Source organism: Cotesia glomerata, linkage group LG5, assembly GCF_020080835.1.
Source record: "Cotesia glomerata isolate CgM1 linkage group LG5, MPM_Cglom_v2.3, whole genome shotgun sequence".
NCBI classification, from domain to species: Eukaryota; Metazoa; Arthropoda; class Insecta; order Hymenoptera; family Braconidae; genus Cotesia; species Cotesia glomerata.
In genome coordinates, this window is record NC_058162.1 from 4,567,900 (window position 1) to 4,593,930 (window position 26,031).

At 27.3% G+C, this 26,031-nt stretch overlaps 1 protein-coding gene across 1 annotated transcript; it reads left to right on the plus strand.

Annotated features, from left to right (window-relative positions):
• The first annotated feature begins 68 nt into the window (after nucleotides 1-68).
• LOC123264789 (ubiquitin carboxyl-terminal hydrolase 31-like) lies at nucleotides 69-18,258 on the plus strand. Its single transcript, XM_044728273.1, has 4 exons — nucleotides 69-1,199; nucleotides 11,953-12,326; nucleotides 14,202-15,612; nucleotides 17,368-18,258. Exons 1-4 carry the CDS (start codon nucleotides 315-317, stop codon nucleotides 17,503-17,505), a joined length of 2,808 nt encoding a protein of 935 aa, XP_044584208.1. The 5' UTR covers nucleotides 69-314; the 3' UTR covers nucleotides 17,506-18,258.
• Nucleotides 18,259-26,031: the final 7,773 nt, after the last annotated feature.

A 26,031-nucleotide genomic window follows, 5' to 3' on the forward strand; every position in this document is an offset into this window, starting at 1 on the left:
TCGACAGCGCTGCGGCAGTAAAAGGAGTCACACTATACAAACTACAACTATGAGGTCGCTTCAGCAAGTGAAATCGTGCAAGTGTTGTCTCATGATGTCTTTTCAGTGTTAGTGGCAAATGGCTGCCGTACATACAAGACTATTAAATATATACCCCGAATCGTTAGTTAGATACTTTACAATCCGTCAATAATTACCTCAACAATTACCACTATGTGATGGAATAAACTAAAAGTTATAAAAAAGTGCGCTGATAAATGATTATTAAGTAAAAAAAAAGTTGAGCATCCCTTCCCCGGTGACAGTGGAAAGAAATGAGTATTGAGAAAATAAGCCCGGTGATGAAATCTGTGTCCGAGGGCGAGCTGGGTGTGGGAGAGGTTATACCCGAGACTAAAAATCGCGATACTAATTCCCAATTAAAGCGAACACTTACATTAACTAAAAATCAATTTCAGAACGCAACCAGGATGTCTCGTCGGAAGTTTAAGTTGCGTGATTCCAAGGACGGCTCCAACATAAATAATGTGACAAGTGCGCGGGAAAATACCCGCAATAATACTTCTATCCAGGTAGAGATTAATAGTCAGATTAAAATTACAGATGGTAATTTAAATTATCCGGATAGGCATCACACCAACAAAAAGATATTCCGTCCGCCTTCTTTGAAGAAAATAATCAATAAGATGGTCCAGCGTATGTCTAATGTCGGTGTGCAGAATCACAAAGTTCCCAGGCACGACGAGTTCAAGTCCAGTGTCAACGATATTCGTGTTCCACCTCCTAGACCGGCCCATATTCCCCCAGATCGTGTTCCTGGAGTGATTGGCCTGAGAAATCATGGTAACACGTGCTTCATGAATGCTGTTCTTCAGTGTCTCTCCCACACTGACATCCTGGCTGAGTATTTCGTCCTGGACCAGTACAAGGAAGATCTCTCGAGAAGAAATAAACTTAACTCGAAGAAATATGGCACCAAGGGCGAAATCACAGAGCAATTAGCGCTACTCTTAAAGGCAATATGGAGCTGTCAATACGATCCTGAAATGAGCACTGCTTTCAAGAGTGTTGTTGATAAATATGGTAGTCAGTACCGAGGCAATTTGCAGCATGACGCTCAGGAATTTCTTCTTTGGCTACTGGATAAAGTTCACGAGGACCTCAATCAGGCTACTAAGAAGAAATACAAGATTATTAAGGTATTTATTTTGTTATTTTAATTATTATGATTATGATTATTATTGTTGTTGTTGTTGTTGTTGTAGATATTTTAAATTAATCTGTTAAAGATTTAGGTATGATTAATTTTAAAATATCTTCGGTAGTTTTAAATGACATTAAAGTTAGCTGATCAATTTTTAATTTTATTTAATAATTAAATTAATTCTAATATAAAAATTTATTTTTAAAAAAATTGCATTTTTAATTTTTAAAAATTTCTACATGTCAATTTTTTTTGCCATAATTTATTTTATTAAAAAAAGTTATAAAAATTATTAAATATCTGCTAGATTAATTTTCATTAGTTTTTAAGTCTACATGAAAAAAACAAGATGACACTGGATATTATCACAGATTATACTCAGTGATATCTGTAGTGAAAAAAAAATGTTAGATAGTAGCTGAAAAAATCCAGATTATACTGCGTAATATCTGGATTATACTCATTGTAATCTGGATTATATTGTGTGATATCTGGATTATATTCGTTGTAATCTGGATTATACTGTCTATTATATGACATTCAAGTTAGCTGTCACTTGACAATTTTTTAATTTTATTTAACAAAAATTATTTTTCAAAAATTGCATTTTTTACTTTTAAAAATTTCTACATGGCAATTTTTTTTTCTTATTTTTTTTGCCGTAATTTATTTTGTTAACAAAAGTTCTAAAAATTATTATACACGAAAAGAAGATAAGACTGGATATTATCACAGATTATACTCAGTGATATCTGTAGTGAAAAAAAATGTTAGATAATAGCTAGAAAAATCCAGATTATATTGTGTAATATCTGGATTATACTAGATACTATATGACATTCAAGTTAGCTGTCACTTGAAAATTTTTAATTTTATTTAATAATTAAATTAATTCTAAAAAGTTATTTTTAAAAAAATTGCATTTTTTATTTTAAAAAATTTCTACATGGCAATTCTTTTTCTTATTTTTTTTGCTATAATTTAATTTGTTAACAAAAGTTCTGAAAATTATTAAATATACGCTAAATTAATTTTCATTAGTTTCAAAGTCTACATGGAAAGAACAAGATGACACTTGATATCATCCCAGATTATACTCAGTGATATCTGCAGTGAAAAAAAATTTCAGATAGTAGCTAGATAAATCCAGATTATACTGCGTAATATCTGGATTATACTATCTACTATATGACATTCAAGTTAGCTGTCACTTGACAATATTTTAATTTTATTTAACAAAAAGATTTTTTTCAAAAAAATATTTTTAAAAAATTGCATTTTTTATTTTTTTAAATTTCTAAATGTCAATTTTTTTTCTTATTTTTTTTTGCCATAATTTATTTGTTATAAAATTTTTAAAATTATTAAATATGTGCTACATTAATTTTCATAGCTACTATCTGAAATTTTTTTTTCACTTAAAGTATGTAATCTGGGATGATATTCAGTGTAATCTTGTTTTTTCCGTCTAGGCAATACACAGATTTTTGTGTTAGTGTAATTTAATGCCAGGCTACGTTGATTGTTTTTGTTAAACGAATATTACGATAACAAATGACGTAATAGTGCGGAGGACTGAGGAGAATGACTGCATTTGTAGAATGTGAATCATCATGGCTCAACTTAAGTGTCGCTCAAGTCAATACATTGTAATATGAGCGTAAATTATTTATTCTGACGGCTTGTATTTATATATTTTTTTCTGGCGTGTTTGTGGGGATAGGTTTCAATTCAACAATGAATGAGTTGGAAATTATAATATTGCATGATGGAAAAATATTTTTTAATTATTTCTGATAATATTTACACGATTTTTTTGGTAGATATTTTTAATTGAAAAAATTAATTTTAATATTTTTGTTTTTAACTTATACATAAAGAAATTCTCAACAATTTTCATCCTCAATAAAAAAAAGTGTTTACTAGTTTTTTTAAAAATAAATTAATTCATTGTCTGGTTTTTTGCAGAGGATAATATGACCTAGAATTATTTTCTCTAACAATATGTAATTTGTTTAAAACAAAAAATTTCCTGTCTACTATTTTTGTTATTATTTATTTTTACGATCAAGACTAATACGACACCGATTAGCTATTATTAGAAGTAATTATGCAAGTAAATAACTGTCATTACTGACAATACATCATTTTAAAGTTCGAAGATTTTTTTTTCTATTTACCATTTTTCAATTAAACAAAAAAAATTTATTATAAAACTATTTTTTAAATGTAAATTTTAAATTATTAAATTTTTTTTTTATTTTGAATTAATACATTAACCATTTAACAAAAAATATGATTAATTAAGTCAATTTTATTGATGTGTTTAAAAAAATGATTAATTTAAATAATTTCTAATTAAATTTTAAAGCTCAAAAATTTTTTTACTATTTTTTATTTTAAATAGAAAAAAATATCAATTCCAAATTTTTTTTTTTTTTAAAAATGTAACTTTTAAATTATTAAAATTTTTTTTATTTTAAATCAATTAATTAACAATTTAACAAAAAATGAGATTAATTAAGCAACTTCTGTTAATGTGTTTAAAAAAATAATTAATTTAAATAATTTCTAACAAAATTAAAAAATTCAAAGATTTTTTTAGTATTTTTCATTTTAAATAGAAAAAAATATCAATTATAAATTTTTTTTTTAAATTATTAAAATTTTTTATTTTAAATTAACTAACCATTTAACAAAAAATATCATTAATTAAGCCAGTTTTATTGATGTGTTTAAAAAAATGATTAATTCAAATAATTTCTAATTAAATTTTAAAGTTCAAAATTTTTTTTACCACTTTTTATTTTAAATTAATTAATTAACAATTTAAAAAAAAACGATTAATTTAAGTAATTTCTAATTAAATTTTAAAATTCAAAGATTTTGTTACTATTTTTCATTTTAAATAGAAAAAAAAAATGATAAAATTTCCAACTTTTCAATTATTTACTTATTTAAATTTTAAATCAAAAGTAAACCATATATTTAAATTTTTTTTTAAATCCAGATGGCTAAATATTTATTCTTATTGTTAATTTATCGCTTAGGAAACAAACAGGCCTTTTTACCTCTAACTACAATAATAAATTTTTATTTAACAAATAACACTCAAAGGTTTAGTGTTTAAACACTCAAGCGATTAGCTGCAATGAATAATAATCACGACCCGGAATTTTGAGAAAACTCGGTCAGGGTCATTATACTTTCTGTTTTTTTTTTTTTTTTTTTTTTTTTTTTTTTATTGTTTATGTCCTTCCTATCATATCAAACTGTTGATATATTTTTTTTTCAAAAGCTCAGTATTTAGGATTAATATTATAATTTATGCTAGTAAGCGGTAAATTAATGTCTAAATTATCGGAGCTTAGAGCCTGATAGGTGTTTCGTTATCAATAAATCTATTTTTAGATCAAACACCACTCGAAAGTTTAGTCGAGTGTTGGCTTTTATTTCTTTTTTACAATAAATGTGTAGTATTATAGTAAGCAAGTGATGTGAATAAAGTGAGGAAGGGACCTGTAACCTTGGAGCGCGCGATTCACCGGAGCCAATCAACAAGTTCCTCGTGTTCTCCAAACCGATGTTCTGTTATTTCATGTCGTCACACATTTATTGTACTGTTATATTATTTAAATTTAACTCTATTTCCACCATTATTAACCGTAATTACCTAAATATATAACCATTTTTAAAGAAGAAAAATAAACTAATTATTTTTCATGAAAAGTCAAAATTATATTTTGATTTTAATTATTTAAAATAAATTTATTACACCTGTAATAAAATTACCGTTAAAAACCCACTTATCGATTTATATATTTATAAAATTGTTCAATTTATCTGAAACAAAAATAAATTTAAAGTGTTAGGATAAAAAATTTGTTGAAAAATAAAATTACTTTAAATACAATGACCATCAGTTTAAAAGAGTAGACAATATGTTTGAAAAGAATGTCAATATGTTTACTTGATAAATATGAGTTGAGAAATCTGATACACACAACATTTAGTCTGATTATAATGCGTGTGATGTAGTATATAGCCTTCGAGGTAGGTTGCGCATACGATGCCACAAGTGTCTCGTCGGATCAATTATCTCCTGTTCATCAAACTTGATACTGCCTGTTTAGTTAGGTCTAATCATATATTTGTCATGTATTTATATATTTTTGAATAATTATTCAATATTTATGCATAATTTATTCTGTAAATTCTGACAAAATTTTCATTTTTAAAAATAACACTGTCTAAAAGTTCAAATTTACAATGTAAATTGCTACGTTCAAGTTTATTGAATATTAAACTATTACTAAAATCAGCAGAGATTTGGACATTTTTGATTTTGTTTGAAAAATAAATTAGAAAAAAAAATTTACTAAAAAATCGCATTCATAAGTTTTAAAAATCTTTATGTGGAATTTTTAAAAATTTTCTTTTTTATAATAATTAAGTTTAAAACACAGTAACTGCAAAATGTTTATACCTAATTTTTTTTAGTATTGCTGCATTTTTTATAACTTTTAGACCTTAATTTCAAGTCTTTTTTCTTAAAAGTATTTATATTCAAGTATTTTCTATTCAGAAATCAAATTTTTTATCAATTTGGCGCGCAAACTTTTTTTTAATAAGAAAAATTTTTAAATAATCTTAAAATTGTCAGTTACTGTGTTTTGAAATTGGGCAGCCGTTCTAGTGAAGTAAATATTAATGTAACAATTGAAAAAAAAAAAAAAAAATTAAATTAAATTAACTTAAATCAAGAAAATAATTGGTAAATATTTACAAGTGGGGTTCATCATTTTAATTTTTATTTTTTTGAACAATATATATAAAAAAATGAACAATTAAAAAAAAAAAGTTAATTATCATAATTTTAACAAATTTTTTAGAAAATTGTGATTTTCAATTTGTTTTTTTATTGTTCGTTTTTTTATGTAATTTCAAAAAAAATATATATATATCTATATATATAAATATATATATAAATATATATATATGTATATATATATATATATATATATATATATATATATATATATATATATATATATATATATATATATATATATATATATATATAAAAACATGAGAGCCAAAATTTTTTCCAACTTTTGAAGTCAAAAAAGCTGTCGAAATTTTTATTTTTTTCTTTCACGACATTTTTATCATAAATGCGCCGTAAAAACAAGCAGAATAAAAAAAAATTTGAAAATGTTAATTTTTCACCTAGTTATAGCCCAAAATGGAGTTGATCCCACTTGTAAATAATTACCAAATAATTTTGAAGAATTTTATATTCTTCATTTGAGTAAAAAAATTATTCAACTTAAAAATTTTTCTTGGTTTACATAAATTTTACTTTTTTGTCTTGATTCAAGTTAATTTTTTTTTTTTAGTGTAAGATCTGCCAAAAACATTAAACTTGAACCGAGGCAATGGCTGCGTTAAAATTTACTACTTTTAACCTAATGACCTTCCTTCGCTTCATAGTATCTAATGTTAACCTATGAATATTCTCAAGCGTGAATATAATTACATGTTAACAAGATCTAAAATTCCCATTAAGTTTATAAACATGATGTATTAGTAAACTTGAACACGGCCAATTTCTTCAATTTCTTTATTTCTTCATAGTATGAATCGTACAATAATACAGTACAGTTGAGTACTGTAATAAAAAGAACAATAAAAAATTCTAAAAGCACTTTCTCCAATGTTAGTGTAGCTGAGTTGTAAGACGTGAAATTTTCACGGACTGTGCGCTCAGCATTAATTAATGCTTGCATTTGCTGGATATCAAATAGTTCGGTATAAGCACGGGTTTTATACCCTATTATAATAATACTATAATGCAAGATATAATAATAATAATAATAGTATATTATCAAAGCTGCTGAAAACGCAAAATTAAGATATAATACTATGCTGAGCTTGCTCAGTATTTCATTTTTTATTTTTATTTTTATTTTTATTTATAATGCCAACTACTAGTCATCAAGCATTGTCTCGCCTAACGATAAGATACCAGACATTCATTTGGTATTTATATAATGAGGACGTTTGATATTCATTGTCATTATTGCAGGCTTTTTTTTTTATTAATTAGACCTATAACGGAGGTTATTTCGAGATGCTTCAATTCAGATATAGTGCAGTACTTATAGTATGAGCATGATCATAATTTCTTCAAGGTTTTTATGTATTAAGTTTAATCAGCAGAAGTTATAAAAATAAAAAAAACTTTTGAAGAAATGATAAAGCTGAAGTTTAGAAATTTTAATGATATTTATTCTAGAGAAGAAAATTTATAAATTAATCTTCAGTGCATGGTGTAATTAAATATAAAAAGAAGTCGCTTTAAAAAAGATTTAATATTTTGATATAAAATCACTTGTAATTAAATTTTACTTTTTAAGTTAATATTCATGTGAGAGTTTAAAATTTCATCGAGGTCAATTTCATTTTCGTCTTCATAAATTTACTAGGTCAATTTCATTCCGAACAAGTTAACAGTAATTTATTAATGTTAATTAGTTGAATTAAACCCTAAATATTACTTCATTAAATAATTTGCATTCAATGTCAATCTCTGTATTAGAATATTTTTTTTTCTTCAATGTAACAATTTCGACTTTTACGTGAATTGTAGCAATAACAGAAATCATGTTTTTTGTATCTCTTATCTTGAATCTTGCGCATTTATGAAACTTGCACCGGAATAGTAGCGATAAAAAGTCGGAAAAATAGGTTGTATAAGCATACATGAGCTGAGAGCTAGTAAAAGTGGTAGAATAAGAACCTCGCCGGAGGTCTTTGGCACGCTCACAGTAAAAAATTCAATTATTAACCGTTTTCTGACGTTCCTTTAGCACATTTTAGGTTTGATTAACCTCACTGTCATTCTGCAGGTCATGTCATAACCTTTAAATGCTCCGTTTTACTGACAAAATAGATCTTTTCGGAAAATCTCTGTTTTTTATACATATTACTGCTGAATAATTATTAATTATTAAATATATCTTCACGAAATCTATATTAACAAATGAAGAGAAGATTCTTAGACATGTCTAATCAAAAAAAACTATTTAACCAATAGACATTAAATTATTATCATAAAATGTATAGTTTCCCAGTTAATCTTTTAAATTGATAATATTATGTCGATATTTTTTTAGTTGAGAACATAATAAGTTTTCATTATAATATGTTACTTGATTTAGTTAAGTAAATAAAACGTAATAATTAGATTATAGATTGACTAATTTGATGTATTTCAAGTTGAATTCGATCTTGATTACGTCTACAGAGATGACAATGTACAGAACTTAAGATCTTTTTTATTTTTCAAGACCAACTTATAAAGAATTTCGATAATGTTGACACTATTTATCCGAGTTAATAAAAAATTATAAACGCTTATAAACGTCTTTAAGTACAGAATTGCGGATAAAGGATGATGAAAAGTTGAAAAATTTTTTTACTTAAACACAAAAAAATTCAAACTCAAGTCCAGCGAAGCAAGCAATTGACAGCTAGCAAAAAATAATTAAATTATAAGTCACTTAAAGTTTTAATAAGCTGTATTAAAAATGTGAAAAGTAAATATTTGTTTTAAAAAAATTGAATTTTGTTGGAAACCACTGACTAAATTTAAAATAAATATTTTGTTTGTAGACAAAAATAAATGCAAATATTGTGATGTTTATTTTTGATAAAGTGGTTCAATAACCACTTATTGATTTAGAGTAAATTAATTTTAAAAAAATGTCTTATTTCTGACATTAGACAGCAATTTAGTAATATTCAAGCGATACCCTAAAATGAGAATGATTCAAGGACGTATCACATGACAATGACTCGATAACCGATTGTAATTAAATTAGATGAAGCCCACTAGCACTGCAGCCCATCAGCGCATCATACGGCTCTTCACATGCGTTCTAGACTCTCAAGAGAAAAGTCGATAATTCGATGTTGTCATAGTATTACTTGCTCTATATGCTCGACAAAACATTGTATGCTACATAACAGCATCTCTTGCAATGAATTAGCGCTCTAAAAATGGAATAATCTCTATGGTTAAAACATAATTAACAATTAATAAATAAATAATTATATAACAAACCTTGATTACAAAGTTGACAAAATTATTATTAGATTAGATTAAATTTATGATTAAAAATTAATTAATAGAACATAAAGGTCTATTAGTGTCAGAATATGTAATTACGTTTCAATTAAACGCTGATTCAGTTGTTGCGTAAGTGAATTTTTTCCTTCCGTTTCCGTATCTAGTTAAACCTTGAAATAGTTTCACATTATTGTAATTGTAATTGTATTGTGGGTGTGTAGCAGAACGACCGGGATATTACAATAGTACGCGTGACAAATATTTGTCTGTCAGACGGCACATTTACGATGACACGGAAGTCTATGTAAATTGTGTCTATGTATATAAGTACAGATAAAAAAAATACAAATGATCTCTGAAACAATAGAGTTGATAAATCGGTAACATGTTGAGGTTTATGCCGGCACTACTCACGTCAGCCGGATACAAAAAATAAATATAGATTCTCGGGATATAAAGATAACAACTGAGCCGAATGAATGAGGGGAAGATTACCGGGTGCATTTTTACACGAAGTTTTTGTTTTAAAAGATAATACACTTACTTAGTTATTGAGAAATCTTTGACTTTTCATTTTTAAATATTTTGCTAATTAATCACTGGTAAGATCTAGCGCCGATACGATAAAGATTTTTATGTCTGAGATTTAATTATAAAAATTTTGTTTTTAAACATGCTTTTGTTAATAGCTTGACCTGTATTTATTTACTTATCTATCTATCTATTTACTTAACAGAATCTTTAAACGTAATTTTCAACGATTTTATATTAACACTTTTGCCGTCTGATAAGAAAATTAAGAGCCAAAATTTTGAACCAAAAATACCACTTTGAAGAAAATGATTTTCTTGAGTCAAGAGAATAAATTCTTGAGTAGAGAAATTATTTTCGGTCTAAGAAAATTTTTTTGGTTCAAGATTTTGGCTCTTGAGTCAACTTAATTTTTCTATCAGTGCACAAATTTAATAATTTTATCTTAGTATTCTGGTGTAATAGGTGTAATTTAAAAGATAAAATTAAGAATGTTAAAAATTAAATAATTTATGTATATGTAAAAATATTGTTGTATAATTTATTTATTTATTTATTTAGAAAACGCCAATCGGCAATATACATCTATGGTATTACAATAAAAAAAAAGAAGAAAATACATAATGTATAAATTTACACTGATAGAAGGATTTCTTAGCATTTAAGAAGATTTCTTTGTATTTAAGAAATCATTTCTTAGCATTTAAAAAATATTTCTTTGTATTTAAGAAATATTTATTAGTGTTTATATTTCTTAGTATTTAAGAAATATTTCTTAAATACTAAGAAATATTTTTTAAACACTAAGAAATGATTTCTTAAATACAAAGAAATCTTTTTAAATACTAAAAAATCCTTCTATCAGTGTATAATTTTAAAGGAAACGAAAGATGAGAAAATTGATAATTTCATATTTTAAAAATTAATAATAACATATAGTTTATCCGTTGAAATTTATCAGGATTCTAAAGAAGGAAAGATAATTAATTTATTCAATTAAATAGAATTAGTCTGGAATTAATTTGACTCCAAAAGGAGTTCCTTGGCCATGTTTATAATATAGCGTTTTGAAAATAGTTAAAAAAAATTATTTATTATTTATTTTTCATTTCATATGATATTTATTCTCAATATTTAGTACTAAGCGAGACGAGATGAGACCGAGACTCGAACGAGACTTAATTTTTTCGGAATTGATGAGCCGAGACGAGATTTTTGATACTCTCGTCCCGTGTGAAGCTCTAATCAGGATTGTTAGGATAATAAAAAATCATTTCAGGGGTTAAAGATACACCGACGATAATGATATTGAAAACAGTAGACAATTTTTATGGTTTTTTTAGCAAATAAATAAGTATAAAGAAAATATTAAAAACAAAAAAAATTTCAATTGCAGTTTTCTTTAAATGTAAGCTTACGCAATTTTTGATAAAATTATCTTTATATCAATTGGTTTAAAATTAAAATAATTTTGAATGATTTTCAATCGATTTAAAATGATGATAGATTTGTTTTAATTCATTTTTGTCATTGTAAAAAAAAAACGTATATTGCTTTTTAAGATATTTTTATAACTTTATTTTTATAAGTATCTACTAATAAAATATTTGCAATTGATATCAAGCACCCGAAATTTTTTTTTACATTAAAATTAATTTTTTTTTTTATAACTATTATTGTTTTAATCTTTCTGGAAATCATTCAAAATAATCTTTATTTTTTTTTTTTAACAAAAAAAATTATTAAATTTTCTAAACTATTTATTTATGATTAAAAAAAGTTTATTATTCAAGAGGTAATACTCGGAATTATTAAAATCTTTGACTTTTTATTTGTAAATATTTTGTTAATTAATCTACGGTAAAATCAAGTGCTGATAAAAATTTTAATGTTAAAGATAAAATTTTTTTTTATAAATGTGTTCTGATATGCGGTGAAGTTTTAAAATTATCAGTATTGTTATTGATTAAAATTTTTCATGCATTATCGGATTGCAACAAATGATTGTTACCTCAAATTATATAACTTACCAATACCTAGATTCTATCAAAGTTTATAGTAATAGTAAAATAAATTGTTTCAGAATTCCTTTGGTCGACCAGATGAGCAAGTAGCTTACGAGACGCTAGCAAACCATGAGAGGTGCAATCACTCGTTTGTCCATGCAATATTCCAGGCGCAATTTCGTTCAAGCCTAACATGCCCAAGTTGTCGCCGACAATCCAACACATTCGACCCTTTTCTTTGCGTCTCAGTCCCAGTTCCTCAGCAGCACCGTCAAATAAATTTGTACGTCAATGTTTTGTACACTTCGCAACAGCCTCGGCAAGTTAGAATCGGGGTCAGTGCTAATCAAATGGCGAATGTTAAAGAGCTGAGGGAGATCCTAGCTAGTGATACCGGCATTGACGAGAGCCACATGCTGCTTACTGAAGTCCACGATGAAGGCTTCCATCGGTAAATTATCATCCATTTATATTCTATTCAATTTTTATTTGCTATCAAGTTATTTTATTTTTATAGAATTTCAATTGCTGTTTGTGCTAAAATAATAATAATAACAATAAACATTATTATTATCTATATTATTAAGAGAATAAGAATAACTTTGTCTCCAGAATAGTTATATGATAAAATTTGTTTTTTTTTAGTAAAATTTAGTGTCATTACAAAGGTCTTAACTTGAATTTGTTCATTTTCAAGGTTTCATATCATTTTTACCGATAGTCAAGTTATTATGATAATTATTTAGGCTGCATTCAAAAATGTTCTATCTCTAGATACATAATTAAGAAATGACCTTGTATCTTGTGAACTATTGACATTTTTAAAGATATAAGCTCATCCCGATGTTACACTCATCAAGACCTTTCATTTGAGTACCCACATCAATTTTTCATATATTTATATATATTATATATTATATATATGTATATATGAAAAATATATCAAAATGCATGTGGGTACTCAAACGAAAGCTCTTGATGAGTGTAACATCAGGATGAGCTTATATTTTTAAAAATATCAATGATTAAGTAATGACCTTGTATCTTGTGAACTATTGACATTTTTAAAGATATAAGCTCATCCCGACATTACACTCATCGAGACCTTTCATTTGAGTACCCACATCAATTTTTCATATATTTATATATTAATATATATACTAGCCGTTACTCGCCCGCTCCGCTGGGCGCTTTATAGAATTGCATTTTTAGATCTAGACTTGAAATTTAATTAGAGTATTGTTTTGACCTGCACAGATTCCCAATTCTATCGAATTGGCATGCACCTTTTATACATGTAATTATTCTAGCCAATATTTATTGTAACTTTCAATGTGCAATCATTATAAAATTCCCGTATCTTTCTTACAAAAATGAATAATAATTTATATGAAAACAAAATAGCCGCCAAAATGAGGCGAAAAAAATTTTTCGATCGTAAAGCACTCTCTGATGCTTCGCATCATGAGTCGTGCAATTTGTAATGAGCATTGAGAGTTTCAGTTAAAGAAATCGCCGGTCTCATAAGTGAAGAAATCTGCTTAGTATATAAACATAACCAATCGAATAAAAAAATTTATTTTAAACAAATGACAATCGAATAGAATAAATTTAGTTACAATAAAAATTCATTATTTCTAAGTCAAAAAAATATAGCTTCCGGATAAGTAATCACCAACATGTCATATACTAAAACCTTCTCCAAAACACGCTACATCTTATGGCATCAGTATTATTCCGATCGGTTCAGTAGTTTTCGCAGTATAACCGGACAAAAAAACCGGCTCTCCATTTATTAGTATAGATATATGTATATATAAAAAATATATGAAAATGCATGTGGGTACTCAAATGAAAGCTCTTGATGAGTGTGACGTCATCATGGATTTCTGTCTTTAAAAACGTCGATAGTTAAGAAAGTACAGTGCAATTTAACATAATTAAGAAACGACCTTGTATCTTGTGAACTATTGACACTTTTAAAGATATAAGCTCACCCCGACGCTACACTTATCGAGACCTTTCATTTGAGTACCCACATCAATTTTTCATATATTTATATATATATATATGTATATATGAAAAATATATCAAAATGCATGTGGGTACTCAAATGAAAGCTCTTGATGAGTGTATCATCGGAATGAGCTTATATCTTTAAAACCGTCAATCGTTAAGAAAGTACAGTGCAATTTAACAAAAGTCATTATTTCATAGAGCAAAATTTTATTCATATATATTTCACAAGTCACGGCAGTCACATAGTGTTGATAGTTATTATTACTATTAAATTATTCAAATTTCTAAAAATGAAAATTTTTTACAGAACTTTTTCCGACTGTCAGCCGCTGTCAGTAATAACTGAGAACGACCCTTTATATTGCATAGAGCTGCCACAGTTAAAAGAGCCAACCGAGCAAGCATACATCTTGCTGGTCTGGGTGAATGTCCTAGTAAAAGGAGACCTGAAAGAGCGGTTCGGCAGCCCTTATACAATGCAAGTATCCCGCGAAACCTCCTACGAAGACTTACAGAAGCTCCTTTTAAAAGAAATGCACACCTTGCTCACCGACGACGTGCTAACTTCAAGCCAGAGTTCCGGACTGTTCAACATCCGCGTGGCAGATCCAGCAGCGACTCCAGTCCAAGACGAGCACCCTTGCATAGATCCCTGTGTCGAACACCCCCTCTACACGGAGCAAATCGAGCAAGCGTTGGCCCTCTGCGCTGATGATTCTGGTCCCCAACACGTAAAGCTGATCCTCGAGTGGGATGAAGCTACCAAAGTCAGTATCATTAACGACGACACAGATCAGATTGAAGAGCACGCGAGTGTTAAACAGCTTAAAACTACTGCGGAGCTAGGAGGCGCTGTTACTCTAGAAGAGTGCTTTGAGTTGTACACTCGCGAGGAAATTCTAGGCGCTGAGGATGCTTGGCATTGTCCTTCTTGCAATAAGAAGCAGGAAGTTGTTAAAAAACTCGGACTTTGGTCGCTTCCTGACATACTGGTGATTCATCTGAAGCGATTCCGTCAGCAAGGGAAACAACAGTCGACTTCAAAGTTGACAATGTTGGTAGACTTTCCTTTATTTGGGTTCGATATGACTCCACACTTAGCCCACGGTGGCATCCAGAATCACACCAACAATGCAACTCTGGGAAGTCTTGGATGGTCGCCGTGGAAAAAACCGAGAACGAGACAGCACAGTGCTCCGATAAAATATGAAGATAATGTATACGACCTCTACGCTATTTGCAATCACCACGGGCAAGATCTTCAAGGAGGTCATTACACGGCCTTCTGTAAAAATCCGTATGATAGTCAGTGGTACTGCTTTGATGACACCCGCGTAGAAGGTATTACCGAGACTGGCCTGGTTACTAATTCGGCCTACATGTTGTTCTACCAACGGCGAAGTAGTAATTCAACGGGGAATTCTTCAGCTGCCTCGACGAGCTCCACTGGCTCTGGGCTAGACCACTGGGTTTCTAGAATGCCGCCTTTTAATTATAATAACAAGAACTCGGTTAACTTTTCTAATAATAAGCAAAGCAAGTCACAGGAAATTCTGTGTCAAGATAAAATTGTTGAGGAGAAAAATATTAATAACTTTAATAGAGGGTGTAGGAATTACACTACTCTTCAGCCCCAGAAGAGAAATGTCGCGACGGAAACTGAAACTGGGGAGATTGATCACTATTCGGATGATGAAGCTCCTTTAAGGCGAGAATGGGTAAGCTTTTTTTTGAGTAAAATGATTTTGACAGTTAAATTAATAGTGCTGATTATTTGAACAAGATATAGTATTAGTCAATAAATTAATTGTCAAAAAAATACTTTTATGAATTCGCCTGGTAATTTTTTTATTAAATTATCTATATTATTAGAAGAACAAGAAAAATTTTGTTTCCAAGATAGTCATAAGATAAAATTGGTTTTTTTAGTAAAATTTAGTGTCATTGCAAAGGTCTTGACATGAATTTGTGCCTTTTCAAAGTTTTATGTCATTCTCATCAGTAGTTAATTTATTATGATAAGTATTTAGGCTGCATTAGAAAATGATCTATTTCTAGATACATAATTGAGAAATGATCTAGTGTCTTATGAAATATTGACATTTTAAATGATATAAGCTCATCTCGATATTACACTCATCAAGACCTTTCATTTGAGTACCCACATCAATTTTTCATATATTTATATATATTATATATTTATATATATGAAAAATATATCAAAATGCATGCGGGTATTCAAATGAAAGCTCTTGATGAGTGTAACATCAGGATGAGCTTATATCTTTAAAAACGTCAATAGTTAAGAAAGTACAGTGCAATTTAACAAATATCTTGTAAACTATTGACATTTTTGAAGATATAAGCTCACTCCGACATTATACTCATCGAGAGCTTTCATATGAGTACCCACATCAATTTTTCATATATTTTATATATTTAACTATTTCACAAATACCATATATATAAAATATATAAAAAATGCCATGTGGGTACTCAAATGAAAGGTCTCAATTAGTGTAACATCAAAATGAGTTTATATCTTAAAAAATGTCAATAATTAAAAAATTACATTGTATCTTTCAACTAATGATATTTTTAAAGATATAAGCTCACCCCGGCATTACACTCACCGAGACCTTTCATTTGAGTACCCACATCAATTTTTCATATATTTTGTATATCTATATATATGAATATATGAAAAATATATCAAAATTCATGTGGGTACTCAAATGAAAGCTCTTGATGAGTATATCATCGAGATGAGCTTATATCTTTAAAAATGTCAATAGTTAAGAAATTACAGTGCAATTTAACAAATATCTTGTGAACTATTAACATTTTTAAAAATATAAGCTCACCCCGACATTACACTCATCGAGACCTTTTATTTGAGTACCCACATCAATATTTCATATATTTATATATATTATATACATGTATATATAAAAAATATATCAAAATGCATGTGGGTACTTAAATGAAAGCTCCTGATGAGTCTAACATCAGGATGAGCTTATATCTTTGAAAATGTTAATATTTAAGAAAGTACAGTGTAATTTAACAAATATCTTGTGAAATATTGACATTTTTAAAAATATAAGCTCACCTCGACATTATACTCATCGAGACCTTTTATTTGAGTACCCACATCAATTTTTCATATATTTTATATATTTATATATATGAATATATGAAAAATATATGAAAAATTGATGTGGGTACTCAAATGAAAGTTCTTGATGAGTGTATCATTGGGATGAGCTTATATCTTCAAAAATGTCAATATTTAAGAAAATACAGTTCAATTTAACAAAAGTCATTCTTTGATAAATCAAAATTTTAATTTTTTTTAGTTCACTAGCCACGGCAGTCACATAGTGACTGCAAGGTTGCTAGTTTTTCGCATTAACTTAATTATAAAAATAAAAAAAATGTAAGTTTAGTATTAATTTAAAAAAACTTTTCAGGCCTCACCAAAACCAATAAGAAAGACGTCATCAATAACATTGACAGCGAACCAGCCTGCAATTAACCACATCAATACTGTGGTGATTACTTCAACCAACGATTCGGAGACTGCAGTAATCCACGAATCGACTTTGTAACGGACAATTTGAGCCAGATGAAATTCTGGCTACCTCACATGGATGCGGGATTTATTAAACGGTTTATTAATGTGCAGAAAGATAAACAATTCCAACGAATTTTGTATTTGCTAGTAGTTGTTTAGAATATTTTAATACTTGAGATCCAAATATTTACGCTGATAAACAATTAATTGAGCGGGTTATGCGTTAAGAATGTGTGTAAATAAATGTTATGATCTGGTATTTGACAACGCAAGTCCGTGACAATAAGCAAATACGTTGATAAACTTTTAAATCTAATGTGAGTGAATATAAGTATGAGTATGTTATTATACTTTTATTATTACTATTACTATTATTATTATTAATATTGATATAAATTTGTTTATGTGAGAATTTTCCAACATATTTGACTGTGAATTAATGATAAACGCGTTTAGTATTGAGCCGCGGTTTATAGTTATAAATTGATATAAAAAAAAAGCAGCTCGATTTTATTATTAACTGACAAAATCGCCGCGGCGCTTTTAGACATTTAACATTTATATAATGTATTTATATCACCTACCATACTAGTGGCCTTACTCTATCAAATAATATTTTTAAAAATTATTATTATTATTATTTAAGGTGTTTAATAAATATATACGTACATATATAGATATATATGGGGTAATCCATACCAAATCGACCAATTTTGAACTCGGCCCCTTTTATTTAGATTTAGCTGAGACTTTATCATTATTTTCAAACCTTTAAAAAACATTTTTGAGAATTTTTTTGTCCAACTCAAAAAAAGTTATGAATTTTCCAAAAAAATGGCTTTTTTATTTTCAAATATCCATTTTTTGATATTGACCTTTGGGTACCTTTTTTTTTTAATTTTTGTTTTTGAATGCACTTTTTGAAAAAATACACAAAAAAAATTTAATACGAATATTTTTTCATAGTACTCCTTTTTTTTTTTATTTTCATTTCTCAAAAAAAACTTCAATCAATTTGACAATTATTACCGCGCAGCCTGGAAAGGGCCGAATTTTTTTTATATTTTTTTTTCAATTAAATAAAAAAAATTCGGCCCTTTCCGGGTTGCGCGGGAATAGTTGTCAAATTGATTGAAGTTTTTTTTGAGAAATGAAAATAAAAAAAAAAATGACGTACCATGAAAAAATAACGATTTTACTCGAAAAACCCGGATATTTTGTCGAATTTAATTTTTTTTTGTGTATTTTTCCAAAAAGTATATTTAAAAAAAAAAAATAAATATGAGTTTTATTTGTATCACATTCATGTGTTTTACAAAGCATTAACATTCAAAACTTATTTTTAAAAATTTAAATATTAAATATTAAATACAAATACAATTCTACTCATTTTTATTATTAAATTATATTTTATTTTAACTCTGCATATATTCAATTTTATTGCTCTATTTTATCTTTATATCACAGACGCAGCACTTCATCCCTACTTCTCTTTTTTTTTTTTTTTTCCCCCAGTATTTTCTTTCTCCCTTTCTCCTAAAATTCACCCTTCTCCTGTCCTTTTTTTTTGTTCATTCAAAAACAAAAATTAAAAAGAAAAGTACCCAAAGGTCAATACCAAAAAAAGTTATGGCTATTTGAAAATAAAAAAGCCACTTTTTTTTTTAAATTCATCACTTTTTTTGGGTTGGACAAAAAAATTTGAAAAAATTCTCAAAAATCTTTTTCAAAGGATACACGGAAAGAACAAGATGACACTGGATATCATCCCAGATTATAATAAATGATATCTGTGGTGAAAAAAAATTTCAGATAGTAGCCAGTATAATCCAGATTATATTGAATGATATCTGGATTATACCATTTGTAATCTCCTATTTCACCCAGTAATATCTCTCATTATACCGCGTAAGATTACACTGGATATAATCCGAGGTAGTATCTTGTATAATTTGGATTATACTCAGTAGAATCTTGGGATTATACCCAGTGATATCTCCGTAATTTTTTTCTATTGCCTGCGCACTTAGCATTATCATATCTCTTATGTATTTTAGATATCAGGATAGCCAAATATTGTTTTAAAAATTATCTAAAATTTTTTTTTACCACAGATATCACTGAGTATAATCTGGGATGATATCCAGTGTCATCTTGTTTTTTTTTCGTGTAGAAAAAAATAATAAAGTTTCAGCTAAATCTAAAATGGTCGATTTGGTATGAAATACCCTATATATTATTATTATTATCATTATTATTATTATTATTATTATTATTCAGATACTGTTTTTTTCCACAATTATACTTGTAATATAATTATTCATGTAATGTATGAAGCATTTTTAAAGTATCATGCACTAATTAGTGTGAAGAAAATTTTTACAACAAAAAGTTAAATTTAGACAATCTGATATTTTTTTTTTATTTTTTGAGCGATATTAAAATTTTATTAATTTATTAAAAATGTTACAAAAATTTTTATTAGTAAAAAAAACTATAAAATAAATAAATTTTTTATCTCAGGAATGTGGACAAGATAGGATTCTGCTGAAATAATAATGTAATTTGTTATTATGATCCTATCTTGTCCACATTCCTGAGATAAAAAATTTATTTATGATAACTATGGACGATAATATTAACTACTATAAAATAAAATTAAAAATTTTAATTTTTATTGATTGAAAAAAAATATCAAGTTGATTAATTTAAATAACGTGCTGTAAAAATTTTGTTCAACACAAAAATAACAACCAGAAGTTTATAATGAAATTAACAGAGCCAAAATGTAAAAAAAAAAATTATATATCAATAGTCTGACAATGATACTGTTATTTACACTAGATACAGTACAGTACTGTATGGATTTCTTCCTCTAATAGAATACTTTGGTGATTTTAGACTGTTTGAGTAATTATAACAAGAACAAACAAGTTATTAAAATTAACTAAGTAATAATAGTAATAAACCGATGATCTTTTTAAACAAGTAATTATTTTAAGTTTAAACTATAAACTGTTGGTTGATAATTTTGTTTTTTAATAAATTTTATGTTTTTTTTTCTTTCTGTTTGATTTGTTATTATGTATTCTCAATTCAGTTTTAATTAACTTATTTGAAGTCGAAATTATAGTGAGAATATTAAATAACGTTTATATATAAATATATAAATGTAAATACTACATATAAAGTTAAAGTGTAGTAAAAAATATTTAAGTTATTTTGAGGTAACAATTTTATTACTAGTCACGTAAAAAATATAATATTTGGACTAAAGTATAAATCAAGTAAATATACGATATCAAATTTTATTTCAGACTTTTAATTATTATCAAATATATATATATATATATATATATATATATATATATATATATATATATATATATATATATATATATATATATATAAATATCTAAATATATCAATGTATTTTTTTTTAATATAATAATAATGTACGTTCGTTAAACTGACTGATTGTAATTTTGTTAAATAAACGAAATATATTCCATGTATTTGAAAAACATTTGTTTAATTTTAAGTAAGACTCACGTAGTATCTACATTTAAAAAAATTAAGTTTTTTTCTTTTCATTTCTATAATTCTCATGTATTTAGATATATACGCAGAAAATTAAATGTCAATTGGACAAGTATTTTTAAAGGTATAAACATATTTAATTTCTTGAGCCATTTAAGAGCGTTAGTACTTTAATGGAATTAAGGCTGGACAATTTTAAATATCTTTTGATTAAAAATAGAGATATTTTCATAATTTTTTTTAACAAATCACTTGATAAATTCTCAATCTATATTATTAAGAAAATAAGAAAAATTTTGTGTCCAGGATGGTTATATGATAAAATCGGTTTTTTAAATGAAATTTGCAAAGGTCTTGATTTGAATGTGTGTCTTTTCAAGGTTTCATATCATTCTCACCGATAGTCAATTTATTATGATAATTATTTAAGCTGCATTCAAAAATGCTCTATCTCTAGATACATAATTAAGAAATGACCTCGTATCTTGTGAACTATGGACATTTTTAAAGATATAAGCTCATCCTGATGTTACACTCATCAAGACCTTTCATTTGAGTACCCACATCAATTTTTCATATATTTATATATATTATATATATGTATATATGAAAAATATATGAAAATGCATGTGGGTACTCGAATGAAAGCTCTTGATGAGTGTAATATCAGGATGAGCTTACATCTTTAAAAATACCAATAATTAAAAAATTACATTGTATCTTGTGAACTATTGACATTTTTAAAGATATAAGCTCACCCCGACATTACACTCATCAAGACCTTTTATTTGAGTACCCACATCAATTTTTCATATATTTTATATATTTATATATTTCACAAATATCATATATATAAAATATATAAAAAATGCCATGTGGGTACTTAAATGAAAGGTCTCAATTAGTGTAACATCAAAATGAGTTTATATCTTAAGAAATGTCAATAATTAAGAAATTACATTGTATCTTGTCAATTAATGACATTTTTAAAGATATAAGCTCACCTTGACATTACACTCATCGAGACCTTTCATTTGAGTACCTACATCAATTTTTCATATATTTATATATATATATATATATATATATATATATATATATATATATGAAAAATATATCAAAAATGCAAGTGGGTACTCAAATGAAAGCTCTTGATGAGTGTAACATCGGGATGAGTTTATTTCTTTAAAAACGTCAATTTTTAAGAAAATTCAGTGCAATTTAACAAAAGTCATTATTTAATAAAGCAAAATTTAATTTATTTATCGTTCACAAGTCACGGCAGTCACATAGTGACTGCAAAGTTGCTAGTATATATAAATAGAATTTTTTTAAATTTAGAATATCGATATTTCAAATTAAAGATATCATCTTCACCGAAACAAATTTTTTCTAAATAAATTCCCTTCTGAAGATCGTCTACAAGAGCTGTAAAAATGATTATTAACAATAAAAGAAGAACCTATTTATAAAATTAATATTCACCAATTTACGTAAATCAATTGTTCATATCAATTAATTAAAAAGCTACAGAAAAAAATTCCTTTTTCCAAGCTTCCAATTGCTCAAAACCCCTTAATAATATTAGTGTCTGAATTTGAAAAATAAAAATATTTACAAAAAATGATAAAAAACCTACATGAACAACTAACCAAAAATTAACTTTCATTTTAATCACTTCCTCAATAAAAAAAATTCTTTTCTCTAATTTCATATTTCTTCCTTCACAAATTGCATCAATTAACTGTCACAAAAATCAAACAAAAACTACAAATTCTCTATAGGAATTTAAAACTCGCGCCAAGTTGGCAGCGCGCCACGATTGGTCGAAAAACCCGCGGCCATGTTTCTTGACAAAATACAACCGGTCACTCGTATCCAGTCGAGCTGCGAGCTCCGTTGTGCAAACATCAGTGTCATTGTGTATGGAAAGTTACTAAAATTGGACTAAACACTCAGGTAAGTCCCAACTTAAATTACAATGACAATAAAAACATTAATAACAATAATAATAATAATAATAATCATTACAACTAAATCTCTATTTAAAATTTCAATTAAAATTAAATAACAATCCCAACTAATAAAATAAATTCCCAAACTGTATATAAGAAAATCAAATCTCCAGATCTTATCCAGAATTTCTGGAAATTGCTATGTATAAATATTAAGAAGAATATAAAAAATATAATATATATATTTATATTTATATTAATACTTCCTGTAGACTACAAAACTTCCGCGATCAGACTCGGCGTTCCTCGTCTCGTAATAATACATCGGGGATTATCCCCAGGGTAATCCGTAACAACAAGTCAGCGCCGCTCCCTCGAGGAAGACGGGACCAGGTGGCGCTCACAGTTGGCTCTTGTGCTTGTGCCTTGTGTGTATAAGACTCTCCTAGGGATCGATACACGGTACACCCATGTACATACATTTATATATATCCGTACTCAATACAGATATATATTTATTTATATACATATATATGCATCCAGGATCATTTATCCATAGGATGAGAGAGCTAAGTAGTCGAGTGTTATGTGGGAGTAGAATAGAGTACGCGTGATATGATATTGCGTGTGTTGACTAACACAAATAAATAAAAAATAAAAAAAGACACCCACACATCGGACATTCACCGACTAAACAGACATACGTCATACATCCTTATTCTTATCATTATCCTTATCCATGTACTCTGCTCTTGATATAATACTATCACATATGACTATTACATGGGTACAGGGTGCAGTGGGTAGTAAGATTTTCAATTTTCAATTGTTCGTACAATAATAATAATAATAATAATAATAATAATAATAATAATAATAATAAAAATTATAATTGTACTTATTGTGGTGCTGAATACTTTGTGTGAAGCTTTGGAATTTTATTTGCACTGATAGAAGGATTTGTTTATAGTTAAAAAGATTTGTTAATATTTAACAAATCATTTATTACACGGAAAGAACAATATATCATCTCAGATCATACTGTGAAATAGTATATTACACCCCTTGGGAAGGAAAATAAGAAAAGCCTCAGATCACATGTAATTGTTGGCCGAGGCGAAGCCGAGGTCAACAAACATGTGATCCGAGGTTTTCTTTTTTACTTCCTAAGGGCTATATACTATTTTTTTGCCCTCCGGGCGGAAAGTGGCAACTTTCGTCCCGCTGCGCTAAACTAAGTTGCCGCTTTCCGCCTTCGTCGGACAAAAAAATAGTATACACTCCACGGGAAGTAAATAAGAAAGCCTCAGATCACATGTTTGTCAACCTCGGCTTCGCCTCGGCCGACAATTACATTTGATCTGAGACATTTCTTACTTTACTTCCCTAGGTGTGTAATATACTATTTGTCCGAGGAAGGAGGAAAGCGGCAACTTTGTTTAGCGCAGTGAGACCAAAGTTGCCACTTTCCGCCCAGAGGGCAAAATAGTATATTACACACCTAGGGAAGTAAAGTAAGAAATGTCTCAGATCACATGTAATTGTTGGCCGAGGCGAAGCCGAGGTCAACGAACATGTGATCTGAGGCTTTCTTATTTACTTCCCGAGGAGTGTATACTATTTTTTTGTCCGACGAAGGCGGAAAGCGGCAACTTAGTTTAGCGCAGCGGGACGAAAGTTGCCACTTTCCGCCCAGAGGGCAAAAAAAAAATTTTCAGATAGTAGCTAGTATAATCCAGATTACAATGAGTATAATCCAGAATACAAATAGTATAATCCAGATATTTCGCAGTATAATCTGGATTTTTGTAGCTATGTGAAATTTTTTTTCACCACAGATATCACTCAGTATAATCTGGGATATTATCCAGTGTCATCTTGTCCTTTCCGTGTAGAGACCACTTTTTAGTCCTTAATAAATATTTGTTAGTATTTAAAAAGATTTATTAATATTTAATAAATGGATATCAGATTTATTAAATACAAACAAATCATTTTAAATACTAAGAAATATATATTTAATATTAAAAAATGGTCTCTAATAAATGATTTGTTAGCTATTAACAAATATTATTTAATACAAATAAATTCTTCTATCAGTGTGGATGCTAAAGTGTAAGAGTGAAGATATAGGTATCATAAGGAAGATATTATTTCACTCTTTATCTCACCCAGTCCTCTACTCTCTTGGAGGCTTAACCGTCTCGTCTCATCATATCAAGCGGTGTTGATGTAGATGCGGGCTATGCTCGACAGGAAGCAAATCAGACTGTCTGAATGCAGATATTCATGCAAATGTATGGTGGGATTTTCAATTTTTCTAGTTTTATTTTTTATTTTGTTTAAAAATTTATAATACACTGAAAAAAAAAAAAAAATAAATTAATTCAAAAAAAAAAATTGTTGAACCTAAAATGATAATAAAGTTAGATGACTATAAAGTTAATGAAAATAAAGTTAGCCGACATTTAAAAATTTTTAGAATTTTTTTTTATTGAAAAAATTATTAGAAAAATATTAAAAAAAAAATTCATTTGTAAAATATTTAAAAAACTACACGTGCAATTTTTTAAAAATTACACGTGTAGTTATAATTTAATAAATTAAGCAAAATAAAAAAATAAAAAATGTCGGCTCTTATGAAAATTAAATTAGCCATCTGAAAATTTTTATAATTATTTTTACTGAAAAAATTGTTACTATAAAATTTGAAAAATTATACGTGAAATTTTTTTAAAGTATTTTTTTACTTGCAATTTAATTGTTAAAAAAAATATAAAAATTTTTGAACGTCGGCTAACTTTAGTATCATGCTAACTTTATTATTATATAAAGTTAGCCGACATCTAAAAATCTTTAGAATTTTTTTTATTCTTTAAAAATTATTTTAAAAAGATTAATTGAAAAAATTTCACATTTAGAAAGTTTTAAAAATTATACGAGCAATTTTGTAAAAATATTTTTTTTGTTCTAATTTAATTAAAAAAAAAAATCGAAAATTGTTAAACGTCGGTTAATTTTAATATCATTAAAGTTAGCCGACATTTAAAAATTTTTAGAATTTT

Excerpts from the sequence above, each read along its gene's own strand:
- LOC123264789 (XM_044728273.1), top strand. The coding sequence starts at position 315 with ATGAGTATTGAGAAAATAAGCCCGGTGATGAAATCTGTGTCCGAGGGC. Across the intron at positions 1,200-11,952 it reads AGAAATACAAGATTATTAAG|AATTCCTTTGGTCGACCAGA; the intron begins GTATTTATTTTG and ends AAATTGTTTCAG. Across the intron at positions 15,613-17,367 it reads CTCCTTTAAGGCGAGAATGG|GCCTCACCAAAACCAATAAG; the intron begins GTAAGCTTTTTT and ends AAAACTTTTCAG.